At 34.2% G+C, this 25,195-nt stretch overlaps 2 protein-coding genes across 6 annotated transcripts in view; both read left to right on the top strand.

Moving 5' to 3' along the window:
* The window catches only part of LOC126820879 (semaphorin-5A), a 61,488-nt gene extending 55,433 nt beyond the window's left edge, over positions 1–6,055 (top strand). For all 4 annotated transcript variants that reach the window (XM_050549021.2, XM_050549020.2, XM_050549022.2 and 1 more), the window contains 5 exons: positions 279–415; positions 631–792; positions 1,065–1,238; positions 1,915–2,094; positions 3,679–6,055. In XM_050549021.2, coding sequence (XP_050404978.1) covers positions 279–415; positions 631–792; positions 1,065–1,238; positions 1,915–2,094; positions 3,679–4,022 — 997 coding nt within the window. In that variant the 3' untranslated portion in view covers positions 4,023–6,055. The remainder of the gene's footprint in view (positions 1–278; positions 416–630; positions 793–1,064; positions 1,239–1,914; positions 2,095–3,678) is intronic.
* A 5,625-nt stretch (positions 6,056–11,680) lies between these two features.
* Positions 11,681–25,195, top strand: part of LOC126822494 (alpha-actinin, sarcomeric) — a 33,824-nt gene continuing 20,309 nt past the window's right edge. For both annotated transcript variants that reach the window (XM_050551420.2, XM_050551419.2), the window contains exon 1: positions 11,681–11,929. In XM_050551420.2, the coding sequence (XP_050407377.1) occupies positions 11,831–11,929 (99 nt within the window). In that variant the 5' untranslated portion in view covers positions 11,681–11,830. The remainder of the gene's footprint in view (positions 11,930–25,195) is intronic.

The raw sequence follows: 25,195 nt of genomic DNA, 5'->3' as shown, positions 1-25,195 counted from the left end.
CCAACATCTTTTTTATTTTTGTACTAGCAGTACACAAATGTTCTCTGATTGGGTGGCTGAGCAGTTCTCTGTTCGTTTTGACTGCATTTCTAACTCTTAGGTTTCCCCTAGGCTGTCTGGTTTCATCCCATCCCTAAAGGTACCGTTTCATAAACACAGATATAATACCATTTGTTAGTTCCAGAATGAGTTATTGTTAATTGGATGTTAATCAGTCTGAAGAGTGTATGATAATGAGATGAGTTTACATGTTGATGTGTGACTCTGTTATATTTCAGTGCATGTGTATATGCGATGGATCCGTATTGTGGATGGAATAGGTTATCAAGGACGTGTGGTCCACCACCAGAAGGCAATCCTCATGCTCAAAACTGGATACAATTTATCAGCTCCTGCCCAAATATCAAATATCCAGGTGCGATAATTCTTTAACTAATATAATTAAATTTAAAAAAGCAGAACCTGTTTATTTAGTTTTTTTCTATTTTTTAAATGATTAATTTTATTTATTTGTTTAGTTATATATTTATATATGTTCTATGTACCAGTACACTCTATCTTTTAGGAAGAATATAATAAATATAATAAATGTGGTGATTTGTAATCTGTAATACATGTGTTTATTTATAGTAAATGGTAACTGGTCCACTTGGTCTGATTGGGATAAATGTCAACATGTAACTAGTGATGGTGAGGAATGTATGTGTCGGTCTCGACAATGTAATAATCCTAGCCCTTTCTATGGTGGTAGACCATGTAGTGGTCCTAGTGTTGAAGTCAGCAACTGCACAGGTAAGAATCATTTATTGTTTAACCCTTGTCTGCCAAAGTCTCAGAATAGCGACATTTGCCACATCCTCTGCTTTGGTTTTTCCATCAACTGCTTATATTCTAATTAAGTAATAGAAAAGTGTAGATGAAACAGATAAATTGCTTAAAATTAAAGCCTTGACAATTTTGTCTCAAATTTACGTACTTGGAATCCAACCATGGTCCTTACTATGTATAAAAACTTAGTCATAGAATTTGAAGTATGTTATCTGTGAATAATGTTTATTTTAAAGTTCATGGTCAGTGGACAGAATGGTCCTCCTGGTCTAGTTGTTCACAGAGTTGTGGTTTTGCTATAAAGCAAAGAAGCAGACATTGTGGAAATCCAACACCTAAATATGGTGGTAGACTGTGTATGGGAGAGCATGAAGAAGAACAGTATTGTGAAAATGTCCCATCTTGTCCAGGTATGTACTTCTCTAATCTTCTCACAGACGTGTCAGGATATGCTTATCCTTTCATGAACTCCTGGTAAACACTTACCATTATGTTGCAAGTCCACATGTTGTTGCATGATTTTTCAGATTTCATCCACATGACTTTATATTGTTTGTGCCCGATTCCCTTTAAAGCCTTAATGCAATGTGGCACAAGGCTAATAATCGTTTTCTGTTTTTAAATTTATCCAAAATTAGAGTAAATGTTTTAAGTGTTGCCCAGTGCACATCAGATACCAATCAGGCTTGCTTACCTTTTGTTTTTGGAAAATCTTTGTGTGATCATTTAATGGTGATAGTAGGGTCCAATTCCATGACTGCAATCTAATTTATTTCATTCCATCGCTATGTTTCAAATGACAATTTGTGGTAATTCAAGATGGTTAAAAATTTAAGAAATATCACAACCATAATTGCCAGACAAGTTTTCTTCCCCAGGTCTGAGCATAGTATTTTATCTAGTCACTTGTTTGAATTGTAGGAAAGTTTTATTATTTTAATTAAGGGACTTTAGAGATGGTTACCCTATAATCTTGTGGTCCTATGAATGTAGCTGGTCCTTCAGTAGGGAAAAATTATCTTTGCCACAATAACTTGATAAACAAGACAATGATTACTCATATTATTGACACATTTTATCTTTTAGTGCCACCAGTAAATGGTATATGGTCTATGTGGTCGGGATGGAGTCAATGTACAGCTAAATGTAATGGTGGTATACAGACTAGACGTCGTGCTTGTGATAACCCACCACCTTCCTACGCAGGTGTCCCTTGTATCGGTAATCTTAAAGATTGGAGAATGTGTAATTCACATACTTGTAAAGGTATTAATATATCTTCATATTTGAATTCAGTTGGTATATGTTTACAAAGAATAGCCGATAAATAAATACAGTGAACTCTGTCAAACCCGACATTGTACGGGATCGTTACAATATTTCGGATTACGCAGAGTGTCGGAATACTCAGTTTTCTCAAAACCGGAAGTATTATTATAATGTAGCTTCAAATCCCCAGAACGTTTTCTCTTTAAAAATGATAAACCTTTCTCTACATTCATAATTTTATTACATTAATTTTTATATGGACATGCATAGGTGAAGTCTGAAGTTCATTAATCTTATTCATCGTCTTCAGTTGATTGCACACTTGTCTTTGCTGTCACGTGTTCATTGATAATCTGTCGTTCTATGTCCAGGTCGTCGTCACACTGTTCGGAGAGATCCGTAGGGTGAACAAACTTAGGTATTCATGTTCAATCGGCATGCGCAACGAATGTTTCCAACAGGTGCTAGGAATATTTTTACAACTGTGAATTTATTTGTCACAACTGTCTTACAAGACATTATAAAATTATCAAAGTAATCAACAAATCAAGAAAGACCTACGCAAGCGAGTTTTAATCTCCTTGATAAATTATGTAGTTAATTTGAAGCACGCTGTTATTAAGGATTATAATGTACATATTAAGCATTATAAGTTAATGTACACAAGTGTGAACAATATTTGCTAGAAATAGTCTTTTAAAAATCGGTTCATGAATAGGTTTCATTTTTTCAAGAGTCATCCCCCTTTAGTCTCCAAACATGGACCACCAAACCATACATTGATACTACCTTTATTATTTATAACTACCAGTGTATGTGTGTTGTCCACATGTTTTTCTTCTGTGTTTCTTTTTGGTTTTTGATTTTGGTGTGGTTCTCCTGCATTTATTATTATAGATGGGGAGCCACGGTGGCCAAGTGTGTAAGAAACTGGCTCGCTAGCCTGGAGGTTGCGTGTTACATCCCTGCATTGGCCAAGAAAGTTCATCAGGATTTTCCGACGTGGTTTCCCCTTGTCATTGGTGCAGGACGGAGGGCCAGACAAGGACTTCTGTCTAGTCGTTTGCATGGGACAAAAAACTGAGGTCCCGTGTACACATTGGCGTGCACATAAAAGATCCCTTGGCAGTTGGAATTCGATATAAGAGTAGGCTATAGTGCAGGCAAAATTTCCCTCATAGCACACTGCATGGCGTATGCCCATCTTCATCAGCCCAGATGGAGCAAAACAGCAGGACATTTATAATAAATGAAATGAAATGAAATATCTCCACCATTGAATTGTTCAAGTGGTGTATATTCATTATGATTTCTACCAGGGATGAAATTTTGCCCATATATTCCAGATGTCCGACCAGGAATATGATTTTGTTGGAATACAGATCTTTCCCTCTTCAATTCAACTTAATGTACATGATAACCTTGTGGCTTCTCTATTGCCGGTCATTTTAATCTCATCTTTTCAAAATTGATTTCAATTAATTCACATGATATATCTAACCATATGACCAGAAAAGTATAAAGTTTTATAGCAAATTATTTTATTAAAGATTTAACAATGTGATAAAATTTACTTTTCAGAATATGCAAAGAAAACGAAATGGACACCTTGGATTCAAACTAACAGAACTCGAGGTGGTTATATAGAACAGAGATTTAGTTTCACATGTCGTGCATCAGTACCCGATGAAAACATGATAAAATCAGATTTTGCTAAAAGTCAAGCTCGTGTTTGTATAGATGGCAAGAAAGAGTGCTATAAACCTAAAGATCTGAGATCCACCATATCATCAATGGACGCTTATTCCGCGGTGGATCGTGTTTTGAAAAAATACTGTCGCTTTAGACGAAAACTATTTAAAAAATACTGTAGTTGTAGGACACTGGGCGTGTTTCTTGTGTGCCAAAAGTGTGGGTATGGATGACTAGTGCTCTCCAAGGAATATATTTATCGCATTCTAAGGCTCTATCTTCAACACAGACATAGAGAACAGTATATGGCCAGACTATATAGAGATCAAAACTAACCTCTTGTGCAATCGGCTAGAGAAATTAACATTATTAGTCCCAAAACTGAATCAGGGTACACTCTTATAGTATTTTATTTTCATGCTTGTTCCATTTCAATAATAAGTATAGGAATAATAGACATCAAATTTCACAATGTTGAAAACTATGTACAAAACCCTGTGATAATAAAAAACCTATATACTATAGAAAAGACTAGTGCTCTCTTCATAAGAGTCCTGTATATAAAATGAATCACACCATGCTGATATTAAATGTACATATTTACAGAGAAATGTGAATCAAGGAACTGCTACATATATCATATATAGATTAGAAAGGAACTGCTATAATTTATTTGATTGTATAGTGTTTGATGAGCTTTTGTGGACTCTTCTGCCATCATGAGATCTGGATTCTTCATGTGAACACGATCTGCTTATTATATGGACATTTTTTGTTAAGTGTTTTGGTTGGTAACCTAACAAGGATCATATGCTCGAGATTTGTCTGATATGTTGACTTTTTGACGTAATGTTTGTCTTTGCTGGGAGTGCAATATATTTCAAGGCAGTCAAATCAAAATGAATGACTGTCTAGTTACACACACAATCAAAAATGGTGGTGTTTGAACTACCCCTATGACCCTAGAGTATGTATATATTTGTAAAATCCCTGCTCACATTAGGGTGATTATTATAAATTTATATTAAGACATTTCTTCTTTTCTTTTTTTGTGATAATTTTATCATGTACATGGTTAAAAACTAGCATATTAATATATTATGAAATCTATTGTTTGTGACCAAAAATAGCTGTTGTCTTCCTGTTGAATTAAACTCAGTTTTAATTCAAGATTGAAGATTTGAACTCATCCATTGCACTGAGTTGAAGTAAAATTAGATATTGAAAATCTTTACATTAATTTATAGAAATAATGAAGATATTTAAGTGCTGTGACCAGTGCTTCCATTTATAACATTTTTTCAGCTGTATATTTATTCTTTTAATAGAATGGGAATGAAAACATATTTCATTAAAAATTTTACAATCACAAATTTTATCATTTCTTAAAACTTATATGGCAGTGTCATTTTTTGCCATGGTATTAGTTTAATTTGACATTTCATATTAAATAATGATCATTAACTGCCTCCTTAGTTCAAAATATAATCAGAACCTGCAAGTATTTCTGTTTGTTAAATATGCATTATGTAAGAGCTAAGCCTTTATTTTGGCTTCAAATTTTATAAACTATTATTTATTCACATGAAAAGCCTATAATGGCTGAGATTTAAATGGATTAGAAAACCTGCAAGATTTAATTTAACAATAAATTGGATAATCTTGATTGTTAAGTACTGTTACTACGATAATAAACAACAATCTACGGTACAGCTTTTCAAAACTTCAAACAGTCATAACTGTGCTCAGATTAAAGTCATTTAAATGATATTTACAATATGTTAACTTTTCATTATCTATTTTTGAACTATTATAACAAGAACAAGCAGCTCTTTATGTAAATCTTGCATAATGCATCTTTAACTGTTGAGAGTATGTGTTATAAATTGGAATTCAAGGAACTATATAATACACTGCGGATTTAAAATGACAGAAATCATGCTTGGAATTAAGCTAATGCTGAGAATTACATGTATTTGTAACCATATTGACATCAAAAGTGAATTACAATCAAATTGAATTTATTTATTACATATTATGATATAACCCATCAAATTCAGCCAGTAAAGATTTATTAAGAATCCATTATCCCTTTTCTGCTTGCCTCAACTGAAAATGCAACTATTGCTCTTTTAAAATAGCATGTAAATTTGTAATCTTTTCATGTCCCTGGCATATAGTAGACCTTGCAATGAAATAAATTGTTGTTTCTGTTGAATATTTTATATAAAAAATGATGAGTCAAGTAAGTCATCACCATATACAATTTGTTACTGTTTTTTTGTTATCTTCGTCTGTTATCATTGAAGAATCAAAGACGGATACATTGAAAAGCACTTATCTAATTTGCAACAGATTTGAACAAATTTGGCTTGTAAATGACAGAACCATTTATTACAAGGATGATCTTGCTGTTCCTGATGTTAACTTAATATTTTTCGCAATTTCCCCCAAAGAATTGAAAATCTAAGCCATATATATGTCACTCATAACAAAAATAACAAAATTTGGAGCTGTAGACAAATGTGCTCCTGTGGACCCAAGATAAATTGATTCATTAGAACTTTGAAAGGAACCCCCACCACCTCGCCCATTAGTAGAAAATGAAACAAAAGAAAACGAAATTGGGCCATCTGATGTGGTGATAATGAAATTGCCTCATAAATACGATAATGTATATTGGCCTTGGTTGTTATTTCAGTGTGTATTATAAAGCATGGATCGTTGTATATTCACAATGAGTTAATACTGCTAAATGTGGTTTGATGTGTATTTACTGTGGTTTATTGGTCTATTAATGATATAGCACAGTTGATTAATGTAAATCGGTCCTCAACCCGTTGTTCATAAAAGCGAACCGACGCAACTTTAGCCACCGTTTGTCATATCCAATCAAATGTCATTAAAGTGTTATATAAACAGGTTCTATATTAGAATAACTGTACTGGGCATTGAACCATTGTACGTTTTCGCTAAATAGTTTTAAACGTGTTCTGTTTAAATTTTGTTATTCTGTAATTCTGTGATCTTATATCATATTTTGATATGTCTCCGCTTTTTTTGGTTTTTTTATTGTGTTTAGCGAGTATCCTGCATTGTCTATCAGATGGGAGTGACAGTGTCGAATTCACCCACGGCAGGGCCCCTAAGCTGTGAGCTTCTTTGGGTACCTCGACATCCCCCGAAGACCCCCTCACGAATTTTAACTAAATTGAATCATAACTTTTATATAGTTGGGATGTCTCATATCAAAAAAAGAGTTGACATTAGACACTAAAAGGAAAAAAAGGTTGCACAGACCCCTGCTTTTGGTGTGTTCATGCTCTTGCTGGGCGCCAAGGCTTCAGCCTAATCGGCATTTAGGATATACGGTATTGAAAGGTGAAAAAATAAATGTTATTTCCATTTAAATACGTGTATTAAACAAACTATCATTTTACCAGATCAACAATCGGCGAAATTCGCTAAGAACTGATGTCGATATGGACGCTTCCTCTGTGCTGAAATCCCAGTCACCGCCTGCAATGAATCAGTCCAATATTGCAGACTATATATATAGCAAAAATCAATTATGGGTATGACATTATGTCGGTAATTACGAAAATCCACTTGACAAAAAGACAACGAGCAAAATGCGAATTGTATGCAGTCCATAATCAAATTCCGCACCAGTCAAAACAATGAATTAGCTGATGGTAAAAGCCTCAGTTACAGCCGAGTAAAATCTCGAAAAATAGCGGCAACTATGCGCCTCTAGTGGAGCGAATTTTCTGGAACTGCATGAGTTGAGTTTGAGAACAAGACACTCTGAATCAAAATGAGAATTGTGTGATTTTATGAAACTCTGAACTCCGGTTTGGAATTTCGAATTCCGTTCTGTTGTGTGGCACGCGGTTTTTGTACCACCTTGACGACTATAGACACTGCTGCACCACTGCAGGAGAAGTTAAACTACGCCTTGTAGTTAACGAGTCAGCGCCTTACTCGCTGCAAAGCCACCAATGCTCCCCGCTCCGATACGCGATCGAACTCACCAAATCAGAATAGGCTACCTCGATGTATTCCAGTAATTTATTAATAGTTATTGCACATCGTGTTCCGTCACCATTATGAAGTGAATGAAGAGATGGGTTTCACCTTGAGACGGTTATCTCAGGACAACTGCAAAAGTTGTTAGATGTAAGTTGCTATATGTGTCTATAGTCTTTCGGGTGGGGCGAAAATCCGAAGTAAAATAACCGTTGACAGTTAGAAATAAGAGTAGGTCGTAGCGCCGTTGTCGTCTCGGAAAAATGTCCGCCTTCATTAGTCCAGTCGGTGCAGAGAAGTAGGACGCAAAGTAAAACCCCATTTCATTTCATTTCCTACCTAATTATGACAAGTGAAAACTTTACAAACGAACGGCTTATTAGTTTATCAATTATATGTATAGTGTACACTGAAAATTTCTGAATCATAAATTAAAAATATTCCAACAAAAAGTTTTTTATTTCCCCAAAAGATGGAATTATTGATAAATTCTAAAAGTTCAGATTAATTTCGATTGATTCATGTTTGCAAACATGCATCTGCATCTTATAACACAAGCCAGTCACTTGCTCAGACCTGTTAATTAACGACAAACTTTTAATTAAACTGCACATTACGTGGACTGTAATGTTTGTTGTGCCATATGATTTCAAGTATCCAAACAAAATGAGATCTTGATGAACAATTTTTAAATTATCCGGAAAACTATACTATATAATAAATCCTTATAAACGCATACAACTTGTTGAGAAAATGAAGAGTGACTGAAAGTGGATAAAGTGCTGTTACAAATACATTTGCATCTAGCCTACTTATAGTCTGTTTATAGAAGTATAATTCTACTTAGATTCACTCAAAGCCGACGACATTATATAAGTACACAGAGGATATCTGCAGGAAATAAGAATAAATTATTAATATCACCGATTACGGAACAGACATGTAGATCTAATTATATATTTGTCGATAAATTAAATATTATGAGCAACATACAATATTCTATGACAAACATCGCCAGATTCGTCGTCACAAACGTTTTAATTATATTCCGGGTTGGTGCAGAGCCATTTCATCCATTTATTCGTCGGGACAATACCAAGTATTTTATAAGGAATGTGCCGCCCCTTAAGCACTTAGATTTGGGGTGTCTAAGAAACAGCAGTTTTAGGACTGTTTCGGTGTGTCCGGGGATATATCAGCATGAACTATATCACTTTGCTCTAATTTTCTTCAGGGACCTGGGGTGGTCAATATTTAAATGGGGTCACGGTGGCTCATTGGATAAGACGTTGGCCCCCCTTTGATCCCCGAGTTGGCTGAGAAAGCTCATCAGGATTTTCCGGCGTGGTTCCCCCTTGTCGGTGGGCCTGGCAAGGGACAACGGATAGTCATTCGGATGGGACGAAAACCGAGCTCCCGTATACACATTTAATTTTGGGTGCAAGTGAAAGGATCCCTTAGCAGTTGGAATCAGATATAAGAGTAGGCCGTCCCATGTACACGTTGACGTAAAATTAAAGATCCCTTGGGGGAAAGAATTTAATGAAGTGCAGTAGGAAATGGATCTGTCCGGGCAAACTGTTCCTCTTATTATAGCACACTGTATGCCGTGTGGGATGCGGTCAAACCCCCCTCCGGACAGAACCCCCTAAGGGGTTTTGACCTAGGTTCGACCTAGGTCAGAACTCCCCTAGGTCAGAACCCCCTTAGGTAGAACCCCATCTGCCCCCCCCCACACACACACACACACCACAACCACCTTTTTTTATATTATATAATATTAATCATTTCAAAATTATGTTTTTGTGGTTTGTGAAGTGAAGTCCACAACAAAATCGATTATTTTTATATTTTATTTGCAATTATAAATGGGTGAAATTATTTCCATCGGATGTTGTGCCCAATACCTTTTAGGGTTTGAAATAAGTTGCAGGAGTGCAGTCTTGACATTGCTGTGATCCAGACGGAGATGTTCGAGAGCCCGCCAGATTGTGGGGTGTGATATTCCCAGCAGGGAACTGAACGCCCTGTTTCATGACTCGCATAGTGTTGTCAGATGAACATTCCAGAGTTCTGCTGGGAATAAGGGGGTTATCCTGCGCATCCGGATTGGAGGTACCCTGCCATCAAGACCTGGTGAATACTTCACTTGAATGATTACAATAATTGAGGATATGTTATTCCTAGTAAAAAGCAGATTATGTTATGTTAATTGTGTGGTCAATTGTCTTAGTTGGTCCTCATATTTTTTTTAAAGTAATAATATTTTAGTTTTCAAATATTTTTTTTAAAAATAATAATAAATAAATGAAATAAATTAATAAAAAAAAAATAAATAAAAACTAGGGGGGTTTGTCCCTTTTTAATTGAAGTCCGGGGGTGTTATGACCTAGGGGTTTTTGGCCAAGGGTGCAGAAAAGTAGGGCGTTATATAAACGACATACCATTTCACAGTTTTCTTATATGGGGTATGGATAGCGGAAGGCAGCCTTACAGGCTCATTAACCAACTTCACTACAAAGAAACAAATCCAAAACAAAACAGCCACATGGAAAATCTAAAATATTTGATACCTATCTCAGGTACAATAGCAAGTCAAGATTAATCCATCTCGACATTATAAAGCAGCACAAGAAAATGCCTGCCAAACTTTGGAATTAAGGCCGTATTTTCTATATTCCAATATTTGCGAAAACAGTTCAATGATCCATGTGGCAAAGTAGACGAAAAATGCGCAAAAGGGGACGGTTATGGGGTCCATGTTTGGTCAATTATGTATTCTACTCTATATCACGAATTCCGAATGAACGTACATGGGTTGTAATTTTATAGTTCTGTGGCATTACCAGAAAAGAAGTGACGGGCTCTAGTGGCCCGGGAAAATCTAAAGAAACACACAGTTTGTGTACGAATTTGAACATAAATTTCAGAAACATGTCGTTTCTCTTTAAATTGATATAGTGATATCATCATATTTATAATTATTTCTCCGTTTGCACAGTATCAATCAATTTACGTTATACTGTATGTTACACAAGATATTATACATTGCTGCATCAAAACAAAATTCATCCCAGATGTATTCTGTAAGCAATTGCTTATAAGGGGTGGTGGCTAGTTAGATTACCTTATCAATCATTTACGCGCAGGTGTCATTACGTCATGACAAGCTCTAGTACGTAGAATATGCCATGACGTAAGATGTTGGCAGTTTTCGGACCAGATCGCAAAGTCAGGCATTCTTCTCCTAACCATTGCCAGTGTGATTCGTGAGCCTTAACTATATATACATGTCTTTAAAAAGGTAGGTCTGGTGGTAGGTATTGTTACATATTTTTAAAAATTATTTTTTAGGCCTATAAAGTTATAATCTTATTGCAAGGAAAGTCAATTCTGAAAATTGTTGGGACTGTATCCGTAAGTGATTTTAGATCAAGTGATATCAATAAGATATCAATAAGATATTTACTTAAATATGAAAACAAATCGATTATTTGTAAATTTAGCCGAACCTCAAAAATACAGTATGCGGATAATTTAAAGAATTTACCGGATATGTAATTTTATTCAATACGGCAACCTTTTAAAGCTTCAAAATAGGTCAATCCAACTCAAAATACGTCAATGGTTTATAAATAAAATTATTTGGTTAATATTCTGTGGAATATTTTACTATGGTGCTAAGGCAGTCTAATTACAATACGCCCGAATTTGTTGATAATCAAGATGTTATCGGCTAATAAATTTATCTCGAATTATGATAAATGCCAAATTTTGGGTAGTATGTGGTGTATCATTATTTCATGGACATTCCATTTACATCCCATGACCTTTTACCTTCAACCTCTGACGAAGGCATTAGTAAGTCATTTCCGGTAAGAAAGTAGGTCACGTGACAAGATCTCCGGCTAGGGTGTTGATCTTTCCTTGCTTGTTAACTTTCAGAACTCCAAAATTACTCTTTAATACAATTTCAGCACCTAGGGGGTTCAGAGGAGTGTAGCCAGGAAACATGGCGAGCGACGAGTATTTTGATGGCTATATGGAAGAAGAAGAAGAATGGGACAGAGAGGGTTTACTGGACCCTGCATGGGAAATCCAGCAGAAAAAGGTCAGTGTATTTGGCGGTCGTTATTGAAAGTCGAGTAGGTTAGGCTTTATTTCATCATAACATGCATGCTAATTATAGGTTTAAGGGACATTTTATTAAGACAATTTATTCCTATGGACAAATTATCGCGAATAAACTCGGAGAATTTAAATGTCATGAAATCCTGTTTTAGAATACCGGTCGCCGCCATGACAGGTTTTGATTGCACTCCAAATAAGGTTGAAGCATGGAAGGGGCGGAGCCATCTTCGCCGACACAATACATAGCAACTATTTACTATAGAAAATGACAGATGAAATAGCGATTTGTTAAATTGATGATAAATTGATACATGTATTTATCAGATAAAATAATATTTATTATTTGTTGACTGTTAAATGTCGTGATATTGAATACCAGGTGAACTTACTGTATTACCTGTCAAGGTACAAGTGAATGTATACTATGTAGACTTATATCTGAAAGTGACATAAAGCATGTAATGTATGCTAACGCTATTACTTATACATCAACTAAAACCAGTGATTCAGTGCTTTTAGAAAAAAAACCCAAATACATGTTATTAATAATGTTGTCAAGGCCAGCTTTAAAGTTAAACCAGTTGCCATGAGTTGGAGTCTGATTGGACCAATTGAATGTTCCCAGTTGGCCCTGGGCACACGTAGTCGCTAGTGTAATCTAGTTCTGTCAAATAAAACTGCCATTATACATAAGGACATTTTGATAATATAAAAAGTAGTCATTCCAGGTCATCCTTAATAACAGGGCTGCCCCTGTAGTTCAGCTCTGAACATAGGTCTCATTACACTCACCCTGTACGTTTAGGGACTCTTCTATTGAATCCTTGTCGAAACTAAAATCGTCCCCAGTCAATTTTACTGGGCAACTTTTTACTGCTAAACGGTCGCGTGTCTGTCCCAGTGAGCGCCCGAACATCAATAGTGAGAAAATAAGACCTTGCTTAACTCGCTAGAACCAGTATGAGCGACACAACACGCTGTTAAAAAATACGTCCCACTCATTACACTCACCCTGTATGTTCAGGGACTCTTCTATTGAATCCTTGTCGAAATTAAAATCGACTCCAGTCAATTTTACTGGGCAACTTTTTACTGCTAAACGGTCGCGTGTCAGTCCCTGTGAGTGCCTGAACAATGTAACTGAACATCTTAGTGAGAAAATAAGACCTTGCTTACTTCGCTAGAACCAGTATGAGCGACACGTCCCACTCTTCTTACGGCCTTCACTGACATCATTGAAATGGTAACGCACAAATTTATGAACTCGGCCTTATAAGATGAAATGAAATTTAGGTAAGCCCGGGAGAAAAAATGGAAATCTTTGTAAAGTTGAGAATCTTCAGTCATTTATTGCTTTGCCTAGCCTAATTACAATAATTTAAATTCAACTTTACAAAGATTTCAATTTCAATTTTTTTCTCCCAGGCTTACCTAAATTTCATTTCATCTTATATGGCCGAGTTCATAAATTTGTGCGTTACCATTTCAATGTCAGTGAAGGCCGTAAGAATAGTGGGACGTATCTTTTAACAGCGTGTTGTGTCGCTCATACTGGTTCTAGCTAGGTAAGCAAGGTCTTATTTTCTCAATATTGATGTTCGGGCGCTCACAGGGACTGACACACGACCGTTTAGCAGTAAAAAGTTGCCCAGTAAAATTGACTGGGGCCGATTTTAGTTTCGACAAGGATTCAATAGAAGAGTCCCTGAACGTACAGGGTGAGTGTAATGAGACCTACATTCAGAGCTGAACCACCCCTGGGGCCCACCAAAAAAGTTCTAATGAAGAGTAGATGGGAACTCTGCAGTCCAGTTAAAATCTCCCTCTTAGTATTCTGTATGATTGACACATGCCTGGTTTTATTAGCCCGGTTGGTGCAGTTAAGTGTGATGTTAAAATCAAATTCATTTGATTGATTTTCAATTTCTTTTAAATTAATGTAAAGGTGTTTCTTTTAGGAGATAACATAAATTAGTTTTGATAGATACTTGCAAAGACAGCATGCAAGATCAGATGCAATGTGCCATGACATATTATCAAGTCAAAATAGTATTACATATTAAAATCTCTTAATACAATAAAATGTGAAGTCTATCAGTCCCCCTGGTAATATGTTTGTCCTCCATTCCTCAGGGTCCCTCCCAGAAAATAATTTAATGCCAAGATTAGCTCTGACTAAATTAACACAACTGTGAACGGTCATGTAGAAGCCCAGTTGTAGTGCAAGGTATAAGAATATATACGGTTCTGTTCTGAATTAAGTTACGTCAGTTTTTTGATATGAATAGTTTTCAGATATATTGTTTTTGAAATCAGGTTTTTCCTTTTTCTTTTCTAAAAATACATTATTTTACACATTTGGATAATTTTTACTTTTCAACTTTCAACCCTAAATAATAAATATAAACATTGCCTGGGGAAAATCAGTGATTTTTGTCTGCTAATGGGAATGTTAGCACTGGCTTATTCATACACTGTATTGATTCTAAATTTAACGACTTCACACTCTGACTCAAGGCAGAAATAGTAAATTGTATTAGCCATTGCTTGTTGTCATGTATCCAATTTTAGCCAAGCACAAAATCTAACGTGACTCTTGATAGTAGTAGTAGGATGTTGAATGTTACAGCTATGAATGAACTAAAATAGTAGTAATTCCATCAAAAATATTTCAAAAGTTAGTCTAAAATAGTTTTGGTAAAATTAACTTAATTCATTAATATTATAAATATGTACAGTTAATGGCCTAATCATCCGAGTTTTACCAGACATGTATCTGGAAGTTACACATTTACAGTCTTGAATTTGAACATGCCAGCTTTTAATAACTTGAAACTCAACTTGGCACTTCGTAGTCACAGGGTGTTTGCATGGTATCAACTTTTGGTTCACTTTTACAGTACAGATCTAGGCCTACACCATGTGTTCATTGAATAAGACGTTGGCTCGCTAACTCAGAAATCCTGTGTTTGATTCTGGTGTTTGTCGAGAAAGTTTTCCGTGATTTTCTGGGGTGGTTCACACTCGTCAGGGAGGAGCACCTGGCAAGGGACAGCGTATAGTCATTCGGAGGAAACACAACACCAAGGTCCTGTGTACACATTGGCGTTCACCATGCACGTAAAAGAACCCTTGACAGTTGGAATTCAAAATAATAGTAAGCTGTAGCACACTGCATGGCGTATGCCCATCTTCATTAGACCAGTCGATGCAGAAGAGTAGGGCGTTAAACTTCATTTCAATTCCATGGGGTTGTTTATTTTTATCCGGATGAGATATTTCTAAATGAAAGCAAACTGAAAGATTTCAATGTTCAGTTACAGTTTATCATAACCAACTTACTTTTGTAGTCTTATAACTTATAACTAAGTCAAAAGTAACAAAAGATTTACTACACCTCGTGGCATGCATAAAACATACTGTAATACAACCATTTGTTTGATAGCATTGTTATTGATTTGTGTGACATCAGTGATCAGTCTAATATATGAAACAATATCATTCATTGTGGATGAAATTTGAAGAATTTCAACCATTTTTATATTACAAAACTAATCTATATAAACTATCCGTCAAGTTGTGTGATATTTAGTATAAATTTTGAATACCCGGTACTAGTTATAATAATTGCAAATCAGGAAATCATTTAAATTGACGACAATTTTTAAAAATCTAATATTCATTAAAGGAGTAGTCATAATGTAAATAATGATGCAAGTGGAAATAAGTATGAGAAACAAACACAAAAATGTAAAGAAAAGGTTTATTTACTTTTTGTCTAAATATTGAGTTATTAACTCACATGAAGAATTTTTAACTACTCTATTGTTTTTGTGGAGTGAGTGTGGTGATAAATGTGACATTCATGCTGTGGCAAGATTAGTGACATGGTTATTCAGACACTACTAGCACTGTAGTTTGTATTTCTTTAAATTACTATCAAAGAGTTTCAGATAATTATACTTGACTTTGGAATAAATGTCGTGGCAGATCTTTCACACTAAATTAAAGATGCATTATGTAATAGCTAAATCTACAGTTCTTTATATTATATAAACTATTATTTAGACATTTATTCACATGACTGTCACCATTTAATGATTTAATTTAAAAATGGCAAATCAAGGCCAAGTCTCGAATATGGAGTAATTTTGTTATGTTAATAAACAATCTGTGACACATCTTGTCAAAACTTTAAACAGTGATAACTCGGCTCATAATAAAGTAATTTGCATTACCAGTATCTATTTTTGAACTATTATTACAAGAACAGCCAGCTCTGTATCTAAATCTTACATAATGCATCTTTAACCAGTTTTATTCATTAAAACTTTAAAAGTATATCTAGGATGGCTCTTTTAATTACCGGTACAATGATTAATGTTACTTTTTGACCCTTATTTGTCTCTAAGATTTCGAAAGAGAAATAGAATTTAACATCCACTCAACACAAACTCTTTCATTTTGGGAGTAACATGGTAAAGTTTTATTTCAATAATTTGCTTGTATGTTGGGGTCTTTGTGGGAGAAAACCAAATGACCTGGAGAAAACCCATATGGTTGGACAGTCAACCTTACTTTTTGTCATGCACAAGCTTGTTATTAAAGCCATGCCGCTTGACTCGATGTCAGATTTTTTGACCTAAAGGGCATGTATTCCACCGGTGGCCTACTCTATATATGTGAGATGGGGAATAAATTTTATTTTGTGTTCTAATAATATCCAATTTGTATTTTAATTTGAGTGAATTTTGGTCACAAACACAAGAGGTAAGTTCCCTGGATGACCTTTTGTCTATGCAGTCATTCAAATATTAACACTTAACAAAAGTTTAATAAATAAAACTATATAACTCAGTTGGCATGGTGATACAGATAATAAAATAAACAATGGTACTGTAGTACATACTGTTAAATTTGACTGCAAAATAAAGCAAACAAAGTGTTAACTCTCTTCTTAGAATACGCTTATTTCAAATAGAAACTACTGGTAGTGATATAAAGAAATTAAATAGTAGGTTTCATTGATTTGTAAGTTTTTAATTGATTAAAAGTAATATTAGTTTGTGCATCAGAATGTATGAAATTACGGTAATGTACATGTAAGAATACTAAGAATGTACAGATTTATATTCAAAGTGTAGTTTAAAGTTGGAAATAAAAAAAACTGATGATAATGATTTTGTGAATGATTACAATACACATAAAGAAATATCAACCTAACTGATTTAACTAGTAAAACTGTTTGAAATGTAAATAACAGATAGAAATACCCTATTCAAATCAAATGAAACCATACTAGACTAAACAAAAAATGGATCTATATTGCCTAGGAATCCCAACTCCTTTTGATCAAATGTTAAAGACAATATACTATTAGTAATTAGAGTAGCGAATGAACTTAATGAAAATAATTTTCGTAATTATAATGTGTTTTATGTACCGTAATGATAATTTTGTTGTTAGTTTAAAATGTTTAGTACATCATACTAGTTTACTACATATGTATTTTGAACACACTTTATTCTATACAAATCTATATAACTGTATATTGTATAAATTGTTTTGTTTTTTAATTGAAACAATTAAATTGAATTTATATATTTTTTTTCTTTTAAAAGATATATGTACATGTATGTGCATGTCATAATAGAACTTTTGCATAAACAGTTAACTGGATAAAAATTATTCTTACAGAAATTTTTATCAAATTTGTGTTCATGTTTGCTTTGAAAAACACTTGGAATTGAAATTAAACTAACATTTAAAATTGAAACATCTCAGTTGACTAGATACAGATTAATATAAATGGTGTCTAAAATAAAACGTGTCAGGTATGTTAATGCAAGCTAGTGGAAGTAAATTTGTTGATGACTTGGCATAAATTAACGAAAGTAAAGGTCTGCCAACATACATGCCTGACTTGTGAACTTAATTCATAAGCTTTGATATAAGTATAAGCTTACCTTGCTGACAGCTTCTAATTTTACAGTTAGCACATAATCTCCTGATTTACATGTGGTATAGATTTAATTGCATTTCATTATCCTATTACTAGATGTATGTTACTAACTTGTATTAGACACAAATACTAATAAGCTTACTTGGCGATATTTGATTCTGCATAAGAAGTTGACCCTAGTTCCATGTGAAAAACTTCTGAAAACAGAAATTATACTGTTTAATGTTTCCTACATGTATAAGCTAATCACTCTTGATCTTGATATCATGTAATGTTGACTTGACTCTGGGAACCTGATAGCAAAATGTTAAATACTCCATGGACTTTGTAAAGCATAGGAGAGTAGTCAGAGAATTTATAGTGCAGTATTTAAAAATGTCAGTTAGAGCATACTTTCATTTTATTAATTTGAAATAAATCCTAGGAGAGGGCTGCTGCACAAAAAATTTGGTTGCAGTGACACACAACTTTATAGTAATCACAAATAGGCAATCATTGTTTTAGCAAGAGACTGAAATTTCTGAGAAAACTCTTGACAAACTTGTCTTTTTTTTTGTATGAATGAAAAAATTATCAATATTAAGATACATTATTGTCATTATGGGAGATTCGATAATAAGTTGGCAGTTCTCACTCTCATAGTTAAAAACTAGATAATGTAAAGGCAATTTGCTGAAAATTTCATTCAAATTGATCCACTATGAACCGAGAACTAAGCGATTGAAATTTCCGTCTAACCTCGATCATTATTACTAAAGTCAGTACGATAAACAGCATAGTCTCGATAATCCATTTAATCGTTAAATCGCGAAGGAAAGTTATGCAGTAAATCGGCTCATAATCCACTAATTAATAATTTAGATAAAATCTCAGGCCTAAAGAAAGACCTGCAATAGACAGATTTAGCTCTTGCATAATGTATGATTAATATGGATTCAAGGGAATATATTGTTTTTAAAAAAATATGAAAACTGTGATGTACTCTAGTCTCTGTTAATTTGTCTCTAAATATTTGCAAAGCTGAGGAATATCTGCTCAATTACACAGTCCTAGATTCCTTGACAATGTCAGATTTATATGCACAATGTAACAAAGGCAATGTTGTGAAATTTGTATCCATTGAGAAGTCAACTTATCCAAGTCCGCACGGGTGTTAAAATATTGAAGTATTAGTTTAGAAAGTTAGACACATACACATTAAATGTTATCTTGGTGTAAAACTTAGCAAATTTGTGTTTGACTGCATTGATAGGGTTGGCCATGATTTTTTATTTGCTTAGAACTTAGGAAACAAACACAAAAAAATATAAATTCAAGGATTCCTGGTACATTTGTATGTCAAAGATCAAACAGCGTAGAGCTAGTTGCCAAAATGATAATTATATTTTCACCTTCAGAATTCAGCTAAATAATGAGGACTTACTGATAAAATCTCTACATATTATGCAAGATTTTACATGTTGACATTAATAATTCATAAAGAAAAAATAACAGCCTGTGAGTAAAAGTCTGTTTTCCCTGTATCTTGAACCATGTAATGTGTTGAGGTTAGAATCAGGGTAACATAATTCTGTAGATTTCCGTATATTATGATTCTTAATTTGAAACACTATAGAATTATAAATAACTATAATATAATATCATTTGTATGCATGTCGCTATAAATATTTGTCTTAAGAAGTGCATTTAGAAAAAAGCGATAAAAATACTAAAGGATTTAGATAGTGCAGAAATATGCCACGCTTGTAACATGTTGTAAAAGAATTTCCTGCTGTCTGAACTAAATGTGCGATTGCATCTTATTTTCACTTTCATTTTGTCACTAAACTTTTCTCTAGAAAAATCAAAGATATGTCTGTAGTGTTTAGTTTAGCTGCACTATTTATTGGCAATTGATGTTGGCTTAGACATGCCTTTCGTTACCTTGATAAGAAGCACTGGATAGGAATTTATATCGTCTTAAAAATATCCAGGGTTCCTTATCTATCAATAATCAATGTATCATTTATGGCCCTAATCCAGACAATACAGGGAGAAGGGAATGTGGTACAACAACCACCTAACACAAACTAAGTGAATTAGAGAAAAACATGTGGTTCAATTTTATTTCAATAAATCGATTGCACTGTCTTTAGCAGTTGGGGGAAGATGGAGGACCCGGAGAAAACCCATGAGGTTGGACAAGCGATTCTACTTCTTGTTACTTATTACAAGCTGGGAATTGAAACCATTCCACTTGACTCAATGACAAACCTTATATGATTTAAACAGCACGTGTTATACTTTTTGTCTGCCCAACCCATCAGACAATATACACTGTACCCAAAAGATATTAACAGTATTTAATAACCACCAGCTTTATGTATATAGACTGTTTTGGCTTACAATGAGTAAAAAAAATGCAACACCAAGGAGAAATATGACTGGGCACTGGGCAGTCCCAAATGACACAGGCTTTGTCATATTTGTTATAAATTGAAAACTGCAGTGATGTGTTACATTGGTATGCGATTAGGAGACACTCAGTTAACAATAGATGTGTAATCAAATAATACTAGGAAATTTATTCTTCATTTTAAATGACTAATCTATAAACTATTAAATATTATGTTGGCAACATGTTTAAGTCTTGCTATGTTCATTTTGGCCACCTGTACATGTGTAGGTTAACTACGTTTTACAAAGGCAAGATGATAATATATATATTATATAGATATTGAGATAAAGTGGAGATATTTATGCTTGGGTACTTGTATATTACTAATCTAATTCATATGTCTTTATTCCAGAACTAGACCACACTAAGCAAGCAATACACCTCCACGCATGCTTACCTCACATTGGAGCTAGAAATAGAAACTATAAATAACTTGCTCTGGGCTTCTTTGGGAATGACTAGAAAAAAACACACAATGAAGTAATTGGAGGACAGTTATTTTATTGTTGCTGTGTGTAGTGGAGGAGGAAACACAAAATCAAATCCAAACATTTGTAAACAAATCAAGAACAATAAATTTGTCATAATGTAATTTAAGTTGTTACAACATGGATGCACTATGACCAAAAATGGCAAACCTCCTCTAAATCTAATGCTGGCCTGAGAGCCAGGTATTCAAGACAAAATCAATTCCTCTGAGTCATATTCTCCTAACACCTATCTAATACTGTCTACTTAACTCATCAAACGGTTTCTTATGATTCTTATTTTGATTGTCGAATCAATAGACATAAAATTACTGACATTCCTTACACTTGACGGCTAAGGCAGACAACCCATCAAACACGAATTCATCTATCGTGTTAAGATGTACATTGTGCTATACCTGTTAGTGTATCTGTATTATGATAAACCACATGGAGTAGTTATCTATAGCTCTACTTGTAAACATATATCATGAATATAATTAAACATGATATATGTATGTATAATGTAAGCCTACCAACATTGTATATGATTATGTGAACACCTGTACACAACAGTAAAATCTTCTGATACTAAAAGAGGTGGTCAAATCGAGTATTGATATTTGAATAAAAATTACAAATAAAGACATCAATATTAGTTTACTTTAAAATAAAGTCAGATTAACCCTTTGCTGCACAGCCATAATATGAAAATTGGAATGTGAAAACTAGAAAAAAAAATAACAGTAATATTTTTGAATGCAGTATTTCTGTGACTGTGTGTTAAATAAACAACTTTCACTCTATTATAAATAAGGTTACATATTTTTAGAATCTTACTAGTATAGACTCTAAAAGACTTCCTTTCCAGATGTCTTTCATTTTGACCTAAAATTTCAATACATGTAGGCTATGATTGACAATTCATGTTTTATTCATTGTCTTTGTATACTGTGACAGTTGAACATTTGTCATTAATCTATTTGTACTAACATTTTATAGTCTAGTGGTCTACTAAAAACAACATATTTTGATATAGGAATAGACAGACCATGGTTAACCTTTACTGAGTGGATTGTCAAACAGGTTATCCAGGTTAATGATTCAGGGGTTTTCAAATGGAGCTCTAGCTCTTTAAACTTGTCTAGAAACACAATACCATAGTGTTAGCTGATTTAGGTTTGCTTCCCTGCATTAGTTAAGTCACCTTAAATGACCCTGCAAGATAGAGAGTTTTTCTTTTAGTCATAATAAGTAGTTACTTGTTAGTAAATTGTACATGTCAAGATGCCTCTTCAGAAGACTAGTATGATTGATTGTTGTCATTAGTGTCGGACACAGGCGATAAGCTGTTAGCTCATCTAAATAAATATTTAATATTATTATAAAATGTAAATTCTACGTTCTCCACACCATCGATTACTGTACATATCACAACTTTGCTAGTACACTCTAATCCCACACTACAAATCTGATAAATATTTATGAAAATATATTACAAACTTTGTATTTATATATTTACTTCCCATCCGACACACAGTAGCTTCTTTCCAAATAATCTTAGTATTAGTCCACTAAGAATATTTCACCAGATGTGGGGAATTGACTCATTGGACCATGCAAAAAAGCAATTCTGGTGATACACTTAAGTAAAATCACAAGAAGAAATTGTGTCTGACAGATCCCAAATTTATTCCTGACATTGACAATGTCTGTGAATGGTGCCTTATTTCCAGGCCGGCTTTCCTGACTTTTATACACCCGGTGTCCACAATTGCTTGTGGATGCTGTAGTGGCTAAAGTTAATATCTGATTAGATTTATACACAGTGTTTAAGGTCATGAGACGAAGAAGTCTATTGATTTTCAGCGATTTCCGATAATTACTGCCAGAGTTATAGCTCTTAATCACTTTGAAAAATCTTGTGGACAATCTAGAGGCTAAAGTTAATATCCGATTGACTTTAAATGTATACACAGTGTTTAAGGTCATTTGACAAAAAAGCCTCTTGATTTTCAACGATTTCCGATAATTACTGCCAGAGTTATGGCCCTTTATCACTTTGAAAAGTTTTGTGGATGCTAGAGGCTAAAGTTAATATGAATTGTTCATGGTCATGAGACAAACAATTGAAACAAATTCTAATGATTTCAGATAATTACTTAATGGGTTATTACTCGTAATAAAATTTTCATGTGTTGTAAATGTTCTCCTTACTGAAAAAAGAAGAAAAGGTGTGTTCCCACTATGCCGGCAGACTGTTAATCCTTTAATTGATCTTAAAACTATACTCTGTTTAAAAGTAGTCACTCAAGAACTAACTGTTCACTAGTGTTCAGTGTTAATGAGGTCTTAATCCCTCTTAATAGTCTTAATAAAATTAATGACATTTTGAACACAGTTCATGCCGGCGTATGCCTTCAAACATGAATTCAATTCACTATATTAATATAAATAGATGGTCGATCTGTGTGGAAATATAGACAAATTGATACAAGAATTGACCATTTGAAAACCAGGCATCGATATTTCCGCGCACATGCGCACGGCGTGCGCAGGCACATTTGCTTTAAAAAAACTTTTTTGCAGGCACATTTAAAAAAATGTAGCCACTTGCCGCCCAGCACAAAGAAAAAATCGAAGAAAGCCGCCCAGTCGTATTTAAACCCCTTCGTCCTTCTCTGTACACAAACTCGGCGCTCGAAATTTACCACGGCAATTAAAGCCGACGTACGCAAACCATGTCTGTCACGGCATAATTTATTTTTGTGTGCCGTAGTAGACCCTATCATCCCAAATTAGTTTAAAGAAATATGTATTGGTATTTTGTTTATTTATACTTAGAAGAAGTGTAGGCCTACATGTAGGTCTATTCATTTTACAATTATTCTACGGTCTTTGTTTATTTGCCGTAAATAGGTCACCCAGACCAATTTACGGCACTCCAATGTTAAAGGTTTGAATGTCGTAATTGTCCAACACGTGCCTGCAAATTTTCACGATGTTTCTTATTTTATTTCTTACCTGTGTTGACCGTGGATTTGCTACGGCCCGAGAGTAGGACTAGGAGGACGATGAGAGCTTTCTCAGTTTCTGCCTGACCTGATACTCATTCCACCGTAATAATAATAATATTCGTGAGACACGTACAACAACTTTACAAACAAGTCAAATAATACGTGTTTTAATTAGAGAGTGTCTATTTTGCCGGCACCGGCAAAACTTCTGTTTACGCTATTTTGCCGTTACTTCCATCACTTCCGTTTGACATGCGCTGTTGTGCGATTCTTGATATAGTGCACCATTTTGACTACTCCGTCTTTCAAGTTCGGCGCAGAAGCACGATTTTACGGGAAAAACAAAAACCACTGACAGTCTTAGTACTTAAATTAAAAAACAAAATCTGCAGAAATGCGCCCTCGACCAAAATAGAATAATATTCTTTATTTTATGATCAGTAAGTGGAATACCGCGTTTTATCAGTGAAATAAAAGTGTTATTCCACTGCCTAGCAGTAGTCCATGTTGTTTTTACCTAAAATGATTGTAAAATCATAAAATAAATAGAACATTTGTCGTTTTGTCGTGAATAACATATTTTATTTCATCTCTAAGCAAGAAAACGTTTATATTTTCACTCATGCTACGCATTCGTGAAAATATAAGTTTTCTTGCTTCTCGATGAAATAAAATATGTTATTCACTCTAAAACAACAAATATCCTCTATAAATGCTTTTCTACAATTTACATTTATTATCTAATTTTCTTTTAAAAGTTTCTACCATAGAAATTCAAGAATGGCTATTCCGTCCCTTGATAAGAAACGGAGAAAGAAGTAATGTTAGACAAAAGACAAATAGAACTGTTGGGTTAGGGTTCGGGTTTTGGCTATGGGTTAATGTCAGTCGGCAAAGTAGCCCACGAGTTGAAAAAGCCGGCATCATTGCCAAAGCGAAAACTGCTAAGTCCAGGAATAAGAGAACTGCGCATGTCAAACGGAAGTGAAAATGAACCAATCAGAGCGCGACTGCCGGCAAAATAGACATTGCCTTTTAATTATCAATATCTACCTGTTGTCATAATTCGTTGTACTCAAATAAAACACAAACACCGTTTTTAATCTCAAAGTAATAAAGTAATATTTGAAAAAAACCCAACAAAACAACAAATACCGAAAGGTCCTAAACTTATCTATCCAGAGAAACAAGAGTGGGGCGGGACAATTTTATGCTCAGTCTGGTGGTGTCAAAAAGTTTTTAGATCCCTGTATCATTGATGAAAATTAAGTGAATTTGGTAAAATTTGAATATATAAATGGAAATTTGATTTGCATTGAACCAAATACTAAAGGCAGCAGATGCTCTGAAAATACACCAAGAA

Source organism: Patella vulgata, chromosome 5 (assembly GCF_932274485.2).
Source record: "Patella vulgata chromosome 5, xgPatVulg1.2, whole genome shotgun sequence".
In the NCBI taxonomy this organism is placed as follows: domain Eukaryota; kingdom Metazoa; phylum Mollusca; class Gastropoda; family Patellidae; genus Patella; species Patella vulgata.
This window is presented reverse-complemented; position numbering and strand designations above follow the sequence as displayed.